Consider the following 17,527-nt stretch of genomic DNA (forward strand, 5'->3'; position numbering starts at 1 on the left):
CACACACACTCACACACACACACACACAGTGGTCTGTGATCCAAACACATCTGCGGATCTGGAGATGCATCTCGCTAAAGAGTTGCTTAACCAAAGGAAAAACAAAAGTGAGCTACTACAAAATAAATGAATAGTCATTTAGGAGAAATGTTAACAATGTTGTCAGCAGCTGACACTTTGACTCATTTCATTCCTTGTGTCTAAGAAGAAATTGCTCACCTTGAAGTTGTGGATCTTTTCATAGGAGCACTGCTTCTCCGGCGTATCTTTCAAGGCACTCCGTCGCACCAGAGGTGAAGAGATCTGAGGACAAGAGGCCAACAGTTTAATAGGCTTCCACAGGAGAGTCCCCTTGCTCCCCAGCTTGACTCCCAGAGCCAAAGCCAGCAGCTCCTGGCGCTTCCTCTCCTGTCTCTTAGCCTTGTGGGTAATCAGCTCGGCTGCTAAACCTATGTTTTCTTCAGCTTCCATGCTTGACTGATCGGGCTCCCAGAGACTCTCCAATTCCTCTGAGGGAAGGTGTGAAGGGGATCCGTGAGTGCTGTGCAGCAAACGCTGTCGGCAACTGTCCAAAGCAGAGGCAGCAGCTACACTCCACTCCCCTGTGACCCAGGAGGGCGACTGATGACAGCCAGCGCAGCCTCGACTCTGCATCTGATCTGAATCCAGTGGCAGCAGTAAGCAAGAGCAGCAGTGGGAAGAGGACTGGTAGTGGGCGGCCTGAAGGCAGGAGTGTGCCTTGCACAATGGTCCTCTTTCACACACCCAGAAAGAGGGAGAGAAAGAGAGAGGGAGGAAAAGGGAGAGAGCGAGAGATAGAGCAGGGTCCTAGATGGGCAGGGGCTAGAAGGTTGAGAGTGAGGGCAGCCGGGTGCTGTCAGGACCACTTCACACAGCTCAACAGCTCTCTAAAGCAGGATCAATAGTGCAGACGCCCTCTTTATAGCACTGAGCACACTCCCATTAGCACAGTGCCTTCCGGACACACTCCACTTCACTTAACTGCAGATAATACTTCACTGCCAGCAGCTCTCACTCAGCACTGGATCCTTTAAACAGGTCACTCGCCTGCTCAGAGACAGACCCAAGATTGTCAGCCTTGTCAGAGCTGAGGCTGTGTTGTCATAACTCAAACAGATCTTGACCTCTAGCCGTGTCTGTCAGCTGGTGGAATTCCCCACACAGCAATCCAAACTAGATCTTCCAGACACCCGGACTGCACTGCCCCGACTATACTGCCCTGACTACTCCAGTCTGTGACAATCACTTGTGTCAGAAGACCAGCAGAGCTAGACCATTAACTGGTATTCACAGGGATTACTGTAATAATCCTTACACAGGGAATAATCCAGGAGTGCCCAAATCCAAGCAAAATCCCATAGGAAGCTCATTTGCAGGTCTGCAGCAGCGTCTTTTTTGCCGGCGGGGGGTTGTTGCCATGTTCATGCTGAATTTGTCCCCATTAGCTGTGCTTGTTATTAGCCAGTAAACAGCACCACGAGACTTGCTTCCAATTGTCACAATTTCTAAAACGAGGTATTGCACACAAACGACACATCACACGACATTCCGAATAAACATCAGCAAGACTTCATGTCCAGCAGCTTCCAGGTTACAAAACAGATCAGTCCATCTATTGGATGACATCATTAAAAAAGTGATTTATTAAGCTACTGCAAAGGTCGGAAAGCCTGTAGGCACTGGATTTGTGAGATAAAGAGCTGGTGCAAAAGCAGAGTGGCGAGGCAGAGAGCAAAAGACCCAAAGGGTAACTGCAAAACTGAGATAAAATGAAGCTAGGCTGACAGACAGAGAAGCACAAGGGAGGGGGAAGGCAGTGGACATGTTGTGTACCAGCTTTTTCCTTTATGTCTCTGATATCTGTTGGGTAAACTAGGCCTTAGCTGTAAGAGGGACAAGACAGGTGAAGAAATTTGTCACTGTGACAAGCATTCTTTCAAACCTACGCATACCATACGGTACAATTTAACTCTGCAGCTAAGTCTGTATAGACAGATGAGGAATAGACCACTCTGTGATATTTTAGCCGCGCAGAGGGGAGGAGAGGAGAGGCAGGGGAAGGGAGGGGGAGACAAGGGTTGTGCTCTTTGTCTGCAGGCAGATGGCTTCTTGTCTCTTAAAGAAGAGCTTGGAAGAAAGGACACAAAAGGTGGTCCCACAACAAGCTCTGCATTCTTTTCAGCAGTTTGGCTCTTTTATTCCCCTCAGGACTTTTGTGAGAATGCAGCTGAGTGAACTCAGTTATGATTGGAGTTGTAGGAAAACAGCACAGTGGACACTGGCACAGTGAGACAAAGGAGACTAAAACAAAACTGCTCTAACAAATGGAAAAATAGGCATACTGTGAAGGACACAGTATTGAAAGATACTGAAAATGGAGGAAACTGTCACTTTTGTCTGGGCTAGGACCACCGAACATGCATCTATCACACTCTGGAAAAGTACCACATAAAAATACTGTTTAAGTAGCGTTTTGGCATTTTGCAACTAAAGAGACATAAATAGTTGTTTTTGCATTTTTTTTTTATAGCAGAGCAAACAGGTAATTATCCTAAAACACAAACAAATAAACAAAAAAAAACAAAAAACAAAAAAAATCTTTCTTGGGCACGCACGCAGGGCAGCTTGTTGAGAGCGCCACTGAGATTAAACCAGTGTGGTGAGCATCAGGAGCAATGTGGCTTTAGAGAGGCTTTAGTCACTGAGTAAATTCCTGCACACGCAAGGAATCCTGATGGCTCACTCAAGTGCCCCCTTTCACCTTGTGAGAGGGTTTTAATTACACAAGCATTCACAGTTACGGTATTACATAGGTGTCAACCCGACACCGAGTAAACACGCGTGAATTTTGAGTGTACAGTGAAGCTTCTGTGGCTGTTAAAGGCCTCGGGGTGGAGCTGTGTAATTGGTAAACACAAAGTTTAAAAGCAACCACAGATTCAAGCCATCGGGTCAGGTCTCTGCTTCTCAGACGCGGAATATTTGAGCCGACAGAAGACAGTCTCTCTGTGAGAAGAGACTGGCAGGTGGTTTTCAAACGGTGCCTGACAAAGTCTGCCATTATCACAGCTGTCACCGGCTGAGATACTTGGCAGGAGGAATGCATAGTCAGTTTTTCAAAGACACACAGATAGCTGAAAATCTGACATTTAGCTAGAGACATGCTCCAGTTTTACTTGCCAAATGGGATGCTTATTACAGAATGCAGTCCACAGTCATTCAAACCTAAAAATCAGGCTGTGGATCGAACACACGAGGGACACTTTTCAATGAAGCGCTGCCTTTCATGCAGATGCAGACGTGTCTGCACGTCTTAGAGGAGTTCTCGGTGTAGCCGTATCTGTCAAAGTTTATTTAAAACAGCAATAAGTCAATGGACTACTCGCTGACCAGCAGCCAATGCTTGCATTAATGCTCTCGCGTTACAGAAATCGAACTCAAGACTGATGATGTTAACACAGCAATGATGGTCCTCCTGACAGGCTGCCATCTGCCTGTTGCTGAGTGATGAACTAGAAGCTGACATTTTCAAGACAAAATATCCCAGAATAAATCAAAGCTGAGAGACACATTAACGATACAGCTCACGCGCTCACAGCAAAACAGCAAGCAATATAAAAATAGTAAATAAATGTAAAAATTAAAGCTCGGCTGTGACTCTGACTGCCATCACCTCTTAAAAAAGGCACAAGAACTAAGTTCAGATTGCCACCTAGTGGAAGGACACTTTTAAAAAACATGAAGAAGGCAGACATTCCTCATCCTGATTAAGAAATCATTTACAGACCTTAATCTGACATCAGCTTGCGAGTGCCAACGAATACAATGTGAAACCTGTCTCACCCAAGATCAACGTGTCTGATATGGATGGCAGGCCGAGCAAAGTCCCAGTCCCCTTGGTCATCATTACCTTTCAGTGAAGGCAATGAAGCATGGCAGCAGTGAACACACCCAGAGGCAGCAAGGATAATGTACGTCTCACTCACAGGACAAAGTGTCCTCTCAGGAATGCTCTCGTTCTACAGGAAATGTACTGGAAATGTTAAGTAGTATGGAACTGGATCAAAACCCCAGTATTTACCCAGTGCTGGTGATAAATACCAGCTACTGTAATCTGCAACCCGTTAAATCTTTGCAATAATGCTGGCTTGTTGTGGATGTTTTGAAAGATTATGGGCAGCCAAATAATTTGGATGAAAAAAATAAAAAGTGAAAACAAGTCTGTTTGTTATTTACTATACTTCTTTAGTATTTTATACCATTTGGATGCAGAATTGTGAACAATATAATGGAGAAGTTTTCTTTTGCACCGCTCCCTTCCTGTTGGAATATTACCCAAGCCAAGAGTCAATAATTAGCTTGCTTAGGTCAATCCACAGAAGCAAAATTCAAAGAAAATCTAATTACAGTTACCGCATGTACCACATCCACAAAATGCAAAAATCTGCAGCACAAAACAAAGAAATATTTGGCAGGACCACCCTCAGCACAAATTCCCCCAGTTAAACATTGTTTTTGAAGGTATTTTGTAGAGCTCAGTTCAGCTTTGGGGAACTTCTAAGAAGTTTCTGACTCTTCGTGTAATTCCAGATGTTTTGATTAAGGGATGCGGAGCTACACAGTTTGTTGTAGGATTTCTTATTCTTCTTGTCACTCAGATTCTTTCCGAGTCTGAATGCCCACAGTTTCTGAATGACTCAGAGACCCTGATAGTGTTTTAGGATCAGAATCTCACACATACACACTTCTATTTACTCTACATGGTATATACTTGTTACAAACTGGATGAGCGCAGTACACCACCCAGTCATAAAACCCACCTTTTCATCTCTCTGGAAGGTGACCCTGCGTGGTTCTGTGCGTCCACGGCTCAGTCTGTGCACCATTTTGTCCTTGAGCAGCGACGTGTAACCAAGATGCTCGTAGATGGGGTTAGTGGTCATTTTGGCGATGTACTCTGCTGCCTTGGTCTCGATGTAAAGAGTGATGAGGGCGTCCGTCACAAGGTCGTGGACCGACTCAAACCGCTTCTCCCCGACAAAGTGCTTCCCATCGTAAAACAATCGGTAGTTGAGGGTCTGGTGTCCAAACCTGGATGGAGAATGAGGATGTAGTCGGTAGATACGTTTTAGAGGTTGAGCAGGTGAGTAAAAGCGATCAAAGTGGAGACTCGGTGAGTGTTGGGATGCTGGTAGAGCCGACCTCTCAGGGATTCGGTGCTGCATATTGATGGATTTGTTACCTTAAGGCCAAGGTGCATGTCCCTGGCTGTCTTTGGCTCTCCCTGATGAGGTAAGCACCCTCTGTTCCCACCAGCAGCTCATCAGCATAATCTCGAGAGATCACGCCATGAAATCTATTTTTAAAAAAAACGTATATAAGTCCTGCAATGTGATTTCCTCCTCACTCAGTTTTACATATTGAAAGCTGATCAAAAGACAAACAAATAGATACATATCCACACCCACTTATAATCTACAACTGAAGACCATTCACTGTGCGTCGCGGGGGGAAAACAACATAGAAATGATGAAAGAAATTCAGTTACACTCACTCTCTGCCATAGTATTTGGGTCTGCTCTCCATCTGTAAACCAGAAGAAGAAATATTGGCTGCAGCAATATAACATGAAAGCTCAATCAAATAGCTTTGTAAATTGTTCTTACAGCCTGTGTGAAAGATAAAAGGCCCAACACCACAGCACAGATTACCATCTGTACCCCCGTGTCTATTCACAGCTACCAAAGCCACAAATTCAGCTCACACACTGTGGAGATGAATTGGAGGCAAAGCACTAAAACAGCTGGTGATAGATGGCCAGCTGCAAAAATTTATATTAAGCCTGTTAGTGTCTATGTATTACAAGTCTACCAAGAGATATGGCTAAACCTATTTTTAATCTTGAATGTAAATATAACCACAGATATCGCTATAGTGATCGCCTGCAATAACACAAGAGGGGTTTTTTTCATGTCATAGATTTGAGCTTTTATAGCACTGCCACGGTGAATCATGACTTCTTTTTTCTTCCTCTTTCCTGGCCTTCTTTCTGTAATCTTTTATAGATAATAGCTATGACGATATTGGATTTGGTAATATGTCAAACATCATTTTGTAGTGAATTACTGGACAACTACTTATCTAGTAATAGCAGCCCACAGGCTTCTCTTAGCTCATCAAAGTGTGGCAAGACTCAAAATAGGATGAGACACGCATCATTTCTGTATGCTTATACAATAGAAAATTCACAGATCTTTCTGCGAGGGAAGTAAAAAGTAGAGCAACTTGCTCCATGAGCTTTCCTGACATAACTGAAGGGATCGAATCTGCAGTCTCCTTCGAAAGCGCCCCTGATCTTGAATTTCTCTTCTACACTTGTAACACATCTTGATGTTTCTTATAGGATAAAATGTGCAATTGTAGCTGCACTATAGGTGATGGCAGCACTTCAGACGGCCCTTTCATTCACGGGATTGAGAGAACAATCAAACCCTGTGCAAGCTAAGACGACATAGTAATTGATTTGGAAATATCATTAAATTTTGCCTTAAAAAGTCCCTGAAAAAATGCTCCTAAACAAACTTTAAGGAAAGGAGCGTCACCTATTTAATTTTTTATTTTGCAGTTTAAATGGTTACACTTTGGGTGCGGGAGGTCCAACAAGCAGCTCCCCGCAGGTTACCGAGTGGTCTGGCTCCCAGCTGCCAGACTCGATCACTTGTCAGCGAATGTGTTCCACGGGAAAAACCTGAGCGTGAAAACTGAGCAGTGGTGTACATGTAGCGTGGTAGACTGACTCATGAAGAGAAAGACACTCAGAAATAATAAATTCGAATTTGATGGTGTCGATAACTGTGTCAGTTAGCTCCAGCGCCTGACCATATGGTCGATTGTTATATCGGACATTTGGCAGCAATAAACAAACAATGAATACAATCACAGATGGGATTCATGCTTTGCTTGTATTCTGGCTTAGTTTCGCATCAGAACGTTTATTGTTGCTTCGCTGCTGCTGTGCGTTGGAAATTTTAAACCATACAAATGCAAGCCTACGTGAATTATCTGAGCAATCAAGCAGTTTCAGAAATTTGGACTTTTTCTTAATTTAAATGCATTGAATTTGTTTATCATTTATCACTGAGGTAAGAATTGTTTTTCACATTTACAGTGACAAAAATATGATTATGATCCTTTCAGCATCTATGCAGTTGTTCACAAAGCTGCACATACCTCCTGAGGACATGTGATCCTCTTTGGTCTTGGGGCTTCCTGCTGTAGCTGGTACACTGTTAGAGAAACATGCATATTAATGAAGGCTCCATGTTTTCCACCAAATAGAAGTGTGGTTAATACACAGTTAAGAGGAAGGAAATAAAGTGTGCTGTGCAGCATTTACACAAAGGACAACAGCTATGAGTAAAGCCATATTTCCACTTAATAGGCTGCAGCCTGTGGAAGAAGCTTCTAACCGCTGCTCAGAGAGCAGAAGTAACAGGTACATAAGGAGCCATTAGCTTTTGTGTGCAGTGCTTAGCAGTGAGTGTTTTACAGGGCCATATATCTGAAATCCATTTGCGTGAATTAGGACCTGTTTACCTAACGTGCACTTATAACTCCATAGATTGCTTTCAACTTTGAAACACAAAGACACTTTTACACACGTGGTGCAAGTGCAAGCCTATTATTAGCATTAGTAGTGAAACGGGGGAAAAAAATGGAAATGAGAGATTTGTGGCGGGGATTTAATGAGCACAAACATCTCAGCCGCCTCCCAGAAATAGCACGTTCAATTAGCTGTTTAAAAAAAAAGTGAGCAGCCAAAACAGAGAATCAGAATCAGTAGCTAACCATGATTTTTTTATGAGTCTAGAAGTGCACTTTCCCTTTTACCAAAGCAAACTTCACAAAATCGCCAACAAACAAATGAAACAAACAAAAATGTTTCCTGTTTTAATGCTCTCAGTCCCATCGTTTGGCAGCCTTGTGTGTGGATGACGGCTCCACTCCAGTGTCCTCACTACTGGCAAGCAGTGCTAAAGAAAGTGCTGTGTGAGGCTGAGCTAAGTCTTCACCGCAGCAGATTCTCCAGGCAGGGGGAAGGCTCTCCTGACTGTGAAATTTCATGTTTTGTCAGGCTGACTTAAGCCAACCAGCAAGATCTGGACATCATCCATTCCCAAGACAGAGGGAATCCAAAAATACCTCAACATAGGACGAGAGGAGTCAGACGGGAGCAGCATTAATGTAAAATTACGCAGACTAGACATTTAATTACAGGGGAAGTTATTTTAAAAAGCTATAAATTGTAATTAGTTAAGCAAAATGTAGGACAGACATTTTCCCCAGCAGAGACGATTTCAGCTCAGCTTCAATCAGTGCGTTTACCTCTATTCTGACGAGCCAACCCGTTTCCTCCCACATGGTAAAAACACTGCATAATGAAGTGGGCGTTCTGAGGACCCCGTTTTAAATGAGGCTCTTTAGCAGGTAGAAAATCCTATTTTCCTAGCTGCTGGTAACCTATTTTACTCAGAGATCAGGAATTGGCTGCTTTGCATTTGCGCTTGTGTGAATGAATTCAGTGGGCGAGTGTGTTCTCAGTGTGTGCCTTTAAAGCGTGTGTGCGTGGCCTTTTGGAACCTGCAGTGCATCTAATTTTGTTATGCTAAACCAAACCTAATTCTTCAAAGGACAGAAAACATTTCTGTGTGAAATGTGGAGCAGGAAAAAAAAAGGTGAAGCACACCAAAGGCAAAGTTAGGTGAAAGCACTGCTAATCAGTGTATAAAGGGAATTAATTACTCACAATAAGACTTCCATATGGGTGGCTGATAATCCTCAGGGTCTGCAAAACACAAAAATACAAAAACAGGCTTTTGTCACAAACTCATGATTGTGTTAATAAACTCTCCTGTTTTCTCTCATTACAAAAACTCCACTTCTAGCTTTTTCCCAGTGGGATGAGTGTGCGCCCTTTACCACTGTTATGTCACTGTTGTTTATCTCTCCGCTATAATTATGCATATGGATTCATGCTGCGCAGCTGCCTCTTGAGACGCACCAGTGAATACAATTCTAATCAGCGTCTGCGCTTCAAGGACAGTCGGTACGGGCTGATGTCCGCTTGCTAAACATTGTGTCGGCACGCACCTGATCTATATTAACAACCACCAAGGTCCCCGACAGCACCCATCTGCCCTGCGGTGAGACTACAAACACGCCAATCAAAATTAGCAGAAGTAAATACAATTTGAATCTTGCTACACACAGCAAGACATCCCCGTGGGAAATGTGGTGGCTGAGATATGATTATGTGATTATGGAGCACGATGTTATATTAGCTCAGGAAACGTTTCAGAGAAGGTGGAGTAAATTCTCTGCAGCAAGTCAGAGTTTACTCCTACTGAGAAAAGAAATGACTTGTAATACTCTGAGAAAACGTCACCGAATGAATTAAAATGTGGCCAAAGGTAAGTCATAAAAAATTTAAAAAAAACACGTTGACATCATAAGAATCATAAGAATGGCTAATATACATCGTCAGGTTTTCTTTTACTGTACAGCAAAAAGGGAAATCACACTACAGCACTGTAGGCGTTACACTATAGTACTGTATATATTTTCAGTTTTCCTGATATAGTCTCCATAAACAGTTTCATACATTAAAACTTAATACATTTGTGCAAAATCCATTTTTGGAGTGTTTGGTTTTGTTTTTTGCACAGCAACTTGTTACTTGTACACATCAGTTTCATGATGTAGAAACTGATTTGTCAATATTAATATCCCTTTGTTGTTTTTGACTGTGTTTGCAGAGCAGTCTGGCAAGATCCCAAACAAATCAGCGCTCCTGGCGAGGACTTTTAGGTCGTGTCAAGCTTCAACCTTCAACCTTCAAACTCAAACGTTTGTTTGTTTTTTTTAATCGTGTTACAAGGTTGTAATTACAAAAACCTGAAGATTTTCACGATCTATTAAATTGCAGTCAGTTAAAACATGCTAATTTGACACCAGTTACAGCTAAAAATCTCATAAGAATTAGATTTTCTTCCCTTAGAAGAAACAATTAATTGCATGTTTGAAAATTACTGAATGCCTGGTATGCTCAGCATGCACACTGTGACACTGACTCAGTCATACAATATCAGTCCTGGTGGCCTATCGCTATCACATAGGCAGATTAGACTTCCAAATGCAGAAAATAGCCAGCAATGTCACTCCCAGTGCCAGAGAGAGAGAGATTTACCCAACTGCGCCCAGATGATACATGTAAAGCATTCCTTTGTACTCATCAGCAAATCCGCACCACACCCCTCTGGCGAGGAAGGAAAGTAATAAAACACACCTCATATGGGGATGGGAATCAGATAATGAAAACCAGTGAGCACTTGCTGGATATGGCCACCGAGGTCCAGGCAGCTAAACTGAAAATCATTAGTCATATGAAGTGCATCTGTGTTAAAACTGTTCCACTAACATCTCTATGTTCCTCTTTGATTTTTTTTGTGTCTGACAGCACTTGAAGAGCAGACAGTCAGGGCGCTTCCTTCCTGCTGGCTTCTCTGCGAGCGGTGGCAGCATGAGTTTGACTGGAGGCTGGTTGCAGTATTTTCAAATAAAATAAAAAGCTCATCATTGCGGCACATCACTGTGCAAAGAGCTCTGTTTATTACAGGGCACAAACAAGACAGGTGCACACAATTAACAGCTGAATATGTAAATGACAAAAAGAAAAGGCAAACAAGCCCGACCCCGATAAATTTTGTTGCTGAAGCCCTTCACAGAGCGTCTGCCTTCCAACACTACCAAATAACCTTCGGGCTCCATTTGCCGATGCGCGGCTAAGCTGCCTTGGAAAATGTATTGTTCAACACTGACGCTTTGTCACTGTGTACTGCACTGGCAACAGCCTGAAAGATTTATTCCACTGCAGCTTATTTAAAGAATGTGATTTCATCTGGTGGGCTGCCAAATATTCTCTTTTCAATCTAATTCTTAATAATGACGAATGGCATTTCGGCCTGGAATTGAGCAGCAGCTTTGGCTACAAAAGAGGGAGCGCGTAAGTGTTGGTTCAGATGCAAACACTGGCAGACACTTGCCCAAATATACACATATGTGCAAATACCTACCTACCCACCCACCCACCCACACACACACACACACACACACACACACACACACACACACACAGAACATCAAAAAGAATTTCCAAGTGGCTCAGAGTTTGTGTGGCGTCTCTCTGACGATGATCAGGGAGAATTTTAAAATTCTGAAGCAGCCAGAGGGCTCTTCCCCCCCGAAGAAACAGCTATTAATTGCGTTGCCCTCCATTACTCACCAAGTCAGAAGCATTCAATAAAATAATTACCAGCGGGTGTTTGCTTCGATGACAAAGAGAATTTGCGATGAATAAAGATCAAGCTAAGAGTTTTATCCCCCGAGATACCGTCCGCTCTACTGTCTGTGCAAAATGCAAAAGAAATATTCCGCTTCAGCGCCTAAAACAATGACTTGTGTTGATGTACACTGAACGCATGGCTGACAACAGCAACTTTGGAGTATTTTAAGACAGGATTTCTGTGCACAATCCTCACTGCTGTTGTCAACAGTGAAGGTGACACAGAAACTACAATTACAAGGAGAAATGAGACCAATACCTGACCATCTGATGGGATGTTTCCCAACATGCAATGCAATGCTGCATATCTGGGGGCGTATCTGCAGAGGTAATATGGAGCCAGTAATTTCACTGGAAACTGGGACCCACTGTCACTGTATCGTACGTGCAGATGTCTTTAAATCTGATTTGTGCAGTCCTTTTTACAGCTTATAGTCAGCTCCCAAAATTTGTGGGACACCACTACAGTGGATTTTAAATCAAGCAATTGATATGTGACTGAAGTGCAGACTTTCAGTTTTAATTCAAGGATTTCTTTCCTTCATTAACTGGTTAAGAATTACAGTCATTTTGTTTTTATTCAGTCCCCCATTTTTCAGAGGCTCAACTGAAACTGGACAAATTAAAACAATTTTGAATATAAGGATTCTTTTAATCACTTGAATGAAAATCCTTTGCAGTCATTGATTGCCTAAAGTCTGGAACCAATAGACATCACCAAATGCTATCGTTCCTCCCTTGAGATGCTCCACCAGGCCTTTACTGCATCATCTTCAGTTGCTGCTTGTTTGTAGGTCTTTCTACTTTCAGATTTGTCTTCAGCGATTGAAATGCATGCTCTATCGGGTTGAGATCAGGTGATCGACTTGTTCATTGAAGAATATCCCATTTCTCTACCATAAGAAACTCTACTGCTTTTACACTATGCTTTGGGTCATTATTCATTTGCACTGTGAAGATCCGTCAGTTTTGCAGCATTTGTCTGAATCTGAGCAGAGAGTACAGCCCTGTATGCTTCATAATTAATCCTGCTGCCTCTGTTAGCAGTCATATCATCAATAAACACTAGTGACCCACTTCCACTGGCAGCCATACATGCCCATAACCATAACACTCCCTTTGCCATGTCTGACAGATGATGTGGTATAGTTTGGATCATGAGCCGTTTCTTTCCTTCATATCTTTTTATTACCATCATTGTGCTAAAAATTCAGCTTTGTTCTGTTTATCTAAAGATTTTTTTTGTATTGTTCGGGCTCTGTTAGGTGTTTTCTGGCCTCTGAAAATCAGGCACTGTGTATAAAAACGTCCGTAATTCCAAAATAGTTATTCACCGGACTTCAATCACATGCTGATTGTACAGACTAGAAAAATTGTGGGGATTTTTAAGCAAATTATGGACCAACAGTACACGACTGCTTTTAGTTTATTTTTTTAAACCTTTCAAGGTCTTGTTCTGGCAGGAGGAGTCCTTAATTTCAAGTCCTTTGAATATCTTCTACAGTTTCAAATACCATCTGATTTTTCCTCATTTTAACCATCTAAAGATGAAGAGAACAGAAATTCTTATTTCTGTTCTTCGTGAAGACTGTAAAGATGCTTATGTATGATCAGAAAAGGCCGTTTCATAAACATAACAAAAGGTGACTGTGAAAAATAATTTTACTGTTGACCACTTGTGGGGGAAAAAAAAACAAAAAAAAACACTTTGAAGTTTTAGTTACAGGTTTGAGATTTATCCACACGCATAAGGAGGATTAAGAAACGACACATTCTGGAGAAGATCTCCAAGTGTGCGTACCTCACAAAAATACTTGCACACACAAGCATGTCAGTGGGATACATCAGAGCTGCAGCAGGGAGACCATCTGTGTGTTACAGTGATCCAAAACAAGTATCTCAACACAGTCTTAGCTGACCAAATAACATGTGACAGGTAGGAGAGTGTCTCTCTCTCTGTGGAGTGTGTTTGTGTGCTGCTGGCATAGACACCCTTAGGGAAAGCTGGCTGTTAAAAAGAAGTGTAGGCGAGTTTAAACAAGGAAAAATATCATTTGGTAACCTGATTTTGACATTTCTTTGAGTCTGCTGTGGAGAATGTGAATGCAAACATGCAAGTAAAACATGACACAAATCTAGTCCTGAAAGATTAACAAATAAATGAGGAAAAATAAAGAAGTAACAGAAATATGTTGAGATATGTTGTAAGAAATGTGTAGGATCGCACTTAACAGTCAGCCTGTCTGTAATGCATGGCGACATGTCTGCCTCCCTGACCAACTTTATCATTTAAGGCTGGATCTAAAGACATACTTTCATGCTGTAGCCCTCACAAAACATTTTCAAAGCTTCATTTCCTGAAGCCGTCTGCCAATTGGTGTGCTGCTGGTACAGTTACATGCTTCCATGCCTAACCACGCCAAGAATGTGTAGGAATCTCCCCGATTTAGACAGAAAGCCAGAGGATATGTTTCCAGGGAAAGGATGAGATTGCAACATTTATGTTGCAATCTTATGGCAATCATTTTGGTTGTCTATTGCTATAATCAACTTCAAAGAATAGAGGCTATAGCTATTATCTTCCAGCTGTATATTAAACATTCAGTTCAAAAATGTCTACAACATGCTTTTTGGTGATTTGCATACAATCTAATACCCCATTGTGTTGGGTTTTGTAGATATTTTGCAGAAAGTAAAGAAACAAATCAACCCAGTTACCTCTTTTTGTTACTTGAAAATAAAAAAAAATTGCCATCAGTTACAATTCGATTGTGCAGATTTACAAATATGATGGATTTAGCCAAATATACCAAAGCACTTTGTTTGCAGCAAGAACAGAAGACCTAATATGGAGCTGGAATTTCACAGAGATTCATGTTTCAGTCATATGCCTCATAGACAAGATTATTCAAATGTTGCATCTGGCTGCCAAAGAGCTCTGCACGAAAATAATAATACCCTTGCGACAACCACTCCATCCCTGGCAACAGTGCAGCTTGTAACCTCTGATAATTATATTGAGAGCCCAACAGTAATGACAACCCTCCAATGCCACAGAAAGAAGAGACTTTCCTCTTAAAGCAGCAGCGGTCAAACAATAAATCCACTTCTTTCTGAAACGCACACATGAGATAATGCTTTGTGAAGCCTGTGGTCACCCTGGGCTATATCAGCTTGACTGTCTGTCCCTCCCACTGGGCAGTACCTTGGGAAATGTGACGCTGCTGTGTGGTCAGGATGCAGAGACAGTGAGAAAGTAAAACAAACACTTGATGGAATGTCCTCGTCCTGCTATAAATTAAATGAAAATCCACCAAAGCAATGCTGAATTTGACTTTTTGCTGCAGCTTTCCCCCCCCCTCTTTTTTGCACATTTTCTTGATGTGATTTTATAGTCCAAACATAAACCACGCGCGCGGAGGCTCAGCGTTACAAACAGCCTCATCCTTCTGTCACACACGCTCGCCCCTGGTTGTTTGGTGGGGCTTCCACATCAAGCAGTGCTGCGATAGTGGAGGTTGTACTTTATACTCTGGCAAATACGAGCTACTCCTTATCAACACACAAGGGACTATGCGCAGAGAAAGCATTCTGCTGCTCCCACTGTATTTTCAGGGTTTATTTGAACAGCTGCTGACAAACATTCTGCTTTTCCTTCTGTGAAAAGCAAAGCACACAAAAATGACAAATAATATGCACTAATCACTGAGCTATACCATTGTTTATGCAAAGGGGATTTGGCTGGAGTTTTCTGCAAACTGAAGCAGTCTGAGATGTATTATAATCACTCAACTGGGCATATTAGATTAAAAAAAAATATCAGAAAACACCTCAGCCTGGTTGATGTTGCATTTTTGGAAAATGGTAGACAAAGGAGGCCAAAGATAATCACAGAAGACAGCCAAGTGGAAAGTCAATAGTGGAATTGTGGAAATGATTGGCAACGTTAAGGACAACATCCAAAACCAAGCGTCACACTGACTGCATCTCACGACCTTATAATCCTTGTGCACATGAAGGGCTTTCCTTTTACCCCAGTACCTCCACAGCTGCATCCACTTAGAGGGTTTTTTCTATATTATCACAGCTGCCACCTCGAGAAAGTTTAATGAAAGGCATCTGTGAGACAGATTAATAGAGATTAAGATAATGCGTGGGTTGTATACAAGAGAAAAGTTTGATTCAAGCCAAACGAAAGCATTAGAAACTTCTCAAGAGGAAATGCAATCCTATTATTATTTCTATTATTTAGTGCAAAGCTTCTGTGTCTGTTCGTTTGGGGAGAATTTGAACTCTTACCAGAGGATAAAGATGAACCTGAGAGGCTTGAGTTGCTGGATGCTGCCATCCCAATCACTTTCACGACTCGGTTAGTCCTGTTTGGCCAAGGTGGGCTCACAGCAGCTCGTCCCTGGCGGTGCCTCCATTTCCCTCACGCCCCAGTGTGCTTCACCTTTGACGCCTGACTGGTGATCATTTCATGTCTTGTTTGATCCCGAGCCCACCAACACCACCCCCGTCCGTCCGTTTGAATCTGCTGATCCTTTCCTTCGCCTCGCTGCGCGTCTCGGCGAGGAGTTCACGCTGCCGCATACACCGTGGGTGCCGTGGATCCAAAAATAAATGAGAAAGATGAAAAAGACTACAGGAACGTGCTCCGTGGGTCGGTTTCGTCAAAACGTTTCCTCCCCACAATGGACCGAACCTGTAGGTGCAAAGTGTCGTGCCATGCAGAGCCCAGCCACGGCGTCCATGTGCCACTTTAAGGATCGCAATAAACACACCACACCGCAGCCTAGACGCGCCTTCTTAAAGTGAAAGTTTTGTGGAGCAAGGTTTTCCAGATGTAAGCAGTCCTGACAGGCAAAAACAAGCCCAAAACAGCAGAGCTCAGCTCCGCTTGCGGAATGTCAAACAGACGGAACTTTCTTCCTCAAATCACACTCGTTTGATTCATGAAAAGGCACAAATGGGCAAATTGTATTATTCCAGAGCTGGCAGTTCTTATTTTCATTTTTGATGAAACAGCTGTGGCGAGCCCGGTGTCTGTGCGCCATCTGGTGGTGCAAAAATATATATCGCTCGAAGAAATGAACGTTTTTATCAGTTAAAAGAGCGATGGAGAAAACGATCAACTGGCTTACATTTTGTATTATTTTGACAGCTTCTGCACATCCACCAGTTACATGCTCACGACTTCACCCTGACCTCTGCCCAACAGCAGGGTGTGTGCAGTGTGGCTGCACCTGCAGACAGAATTATGTACTATAAGCAAAACAGTCAATAAAAACACACCGGAAATTGATAGAAAAGCAGATTGTTAATGACGTTACAACCGCCTCAGAAAAAATCTCACCATCAGCTCTTTCCAAAAACCTTTTGCAAGCAGCTCCTTGTACCGTCTTTTTTTCACTGCATCGGAGGCAGAAGGATCAGTCATTCACACACACAAGAGATTTCCATCATTGTTTCAGAGTTGTGTGTTTGAATACTTGTCCTTGGCACGATGCATGCCAGGCTCACTGTCACGTGCCATTGCTTGAACAACAGAGAGCAGCCATCACTGGTTTTATTAATAATAGTTTTCCCCTTCATAGTGGAAACAGGACAATAATAACACAACCATCAATCAGTGTTAAAGAATGAGTGATTTTGTTTACAGGTTATTGACACACTGATTGTATCATCTAGAATAGCCGACTGATGCTCACACGCCGACGAGTTTAAGCACCATATTCAAATCTTTTAGCTCTGGTTTGGTCTCCTCCACAGAAATGATCGCCAAGCAAGTGAGTCTCAATTCAGCAAAAGGCAAAATATCACTATATTTAAAACAATGCTCAGTCCTTCAGCTGTGGAATAGGTGAGAACCGTTTGAGATCTGATGGACAGCTGTCTCAACCTATCACATCAGCCCTGGTGCCTGCCACTTTCACTTTACATCAGCTCCAAGCACTTTCCAGATGTCAGTGAGAAACAAACCCAAAGGATTCCTGTTTCATGATACCAAATAATATAGAGTGCAAGCTATTTGTTGATGCTTTAAAGCAGATAAACTAAAAATGTTCTGAAGAACAGAGTTCTTATTACTCCTATTTTAAATGT

At 42.4% G+C, this 17,527-nt stretch overlaps 1 protein-coding gene across 1 annotated transcript in view; it reads right to left on the reverse strand.

Annotated features, from left to right (window-relative positions):
• Window positions 1-16,660, reverse strand: part of chn2 (chimerin 2) — a 21,648-nt gene extending 4,988 nt beyond the window's left edge. Inside the window, exons 1-7 of the mRNA XM_005934747.3 lie at window positions 15,722-16,660; window positions 8,828-8,866; window positions 7,252-7,307; window positions 5,576-5,607; window positions 5,264-5,377; window positions 4,842-5,112; window positions 220-303 (exon numbers count right to left, since the gene is read on the reverse strand). Coding sequence (XP_005934809.1) covers window positions 220-303; window positions 4,842-5,112; window positions 5,264-5,377; window positions 5,576-5,607; window positions 7,252-7,307; window positions 8,828-8,866; window positions 15,722-15,770 — 645 coding nt within the window. The 5' untranslated portion in view covers window positions 15,771-16,660. The remainder of the gene's footprint in view (window positions 1-219; window positions 304-4,841; window positions 5,113-5,263; window positions 5,378-5,575; window positions 5,608-7,251; window positions 7,308-8,827; window positions 8,867-15,721) is intronic.
• Window positions 16,661-17,527: the final 867 nt, after the last annotated feature.

This window comes from Haplochromis burtoni, unplaced genomic scaffold, assembly GCF_018398535.1.
Source record: "Haplochromis burtoni strain Fernald_Lab_line unplaced genomic scaffold, NCSU_Asbu1 Contig_120, whole genome shotgun sequence".
Taxonomy (NCBI): Eukaryota; Metazoa; Chordata; class Actinopteri; order Cichliformes; family Cichlidae; genus Haplochromis; species Haplochromis burtoni.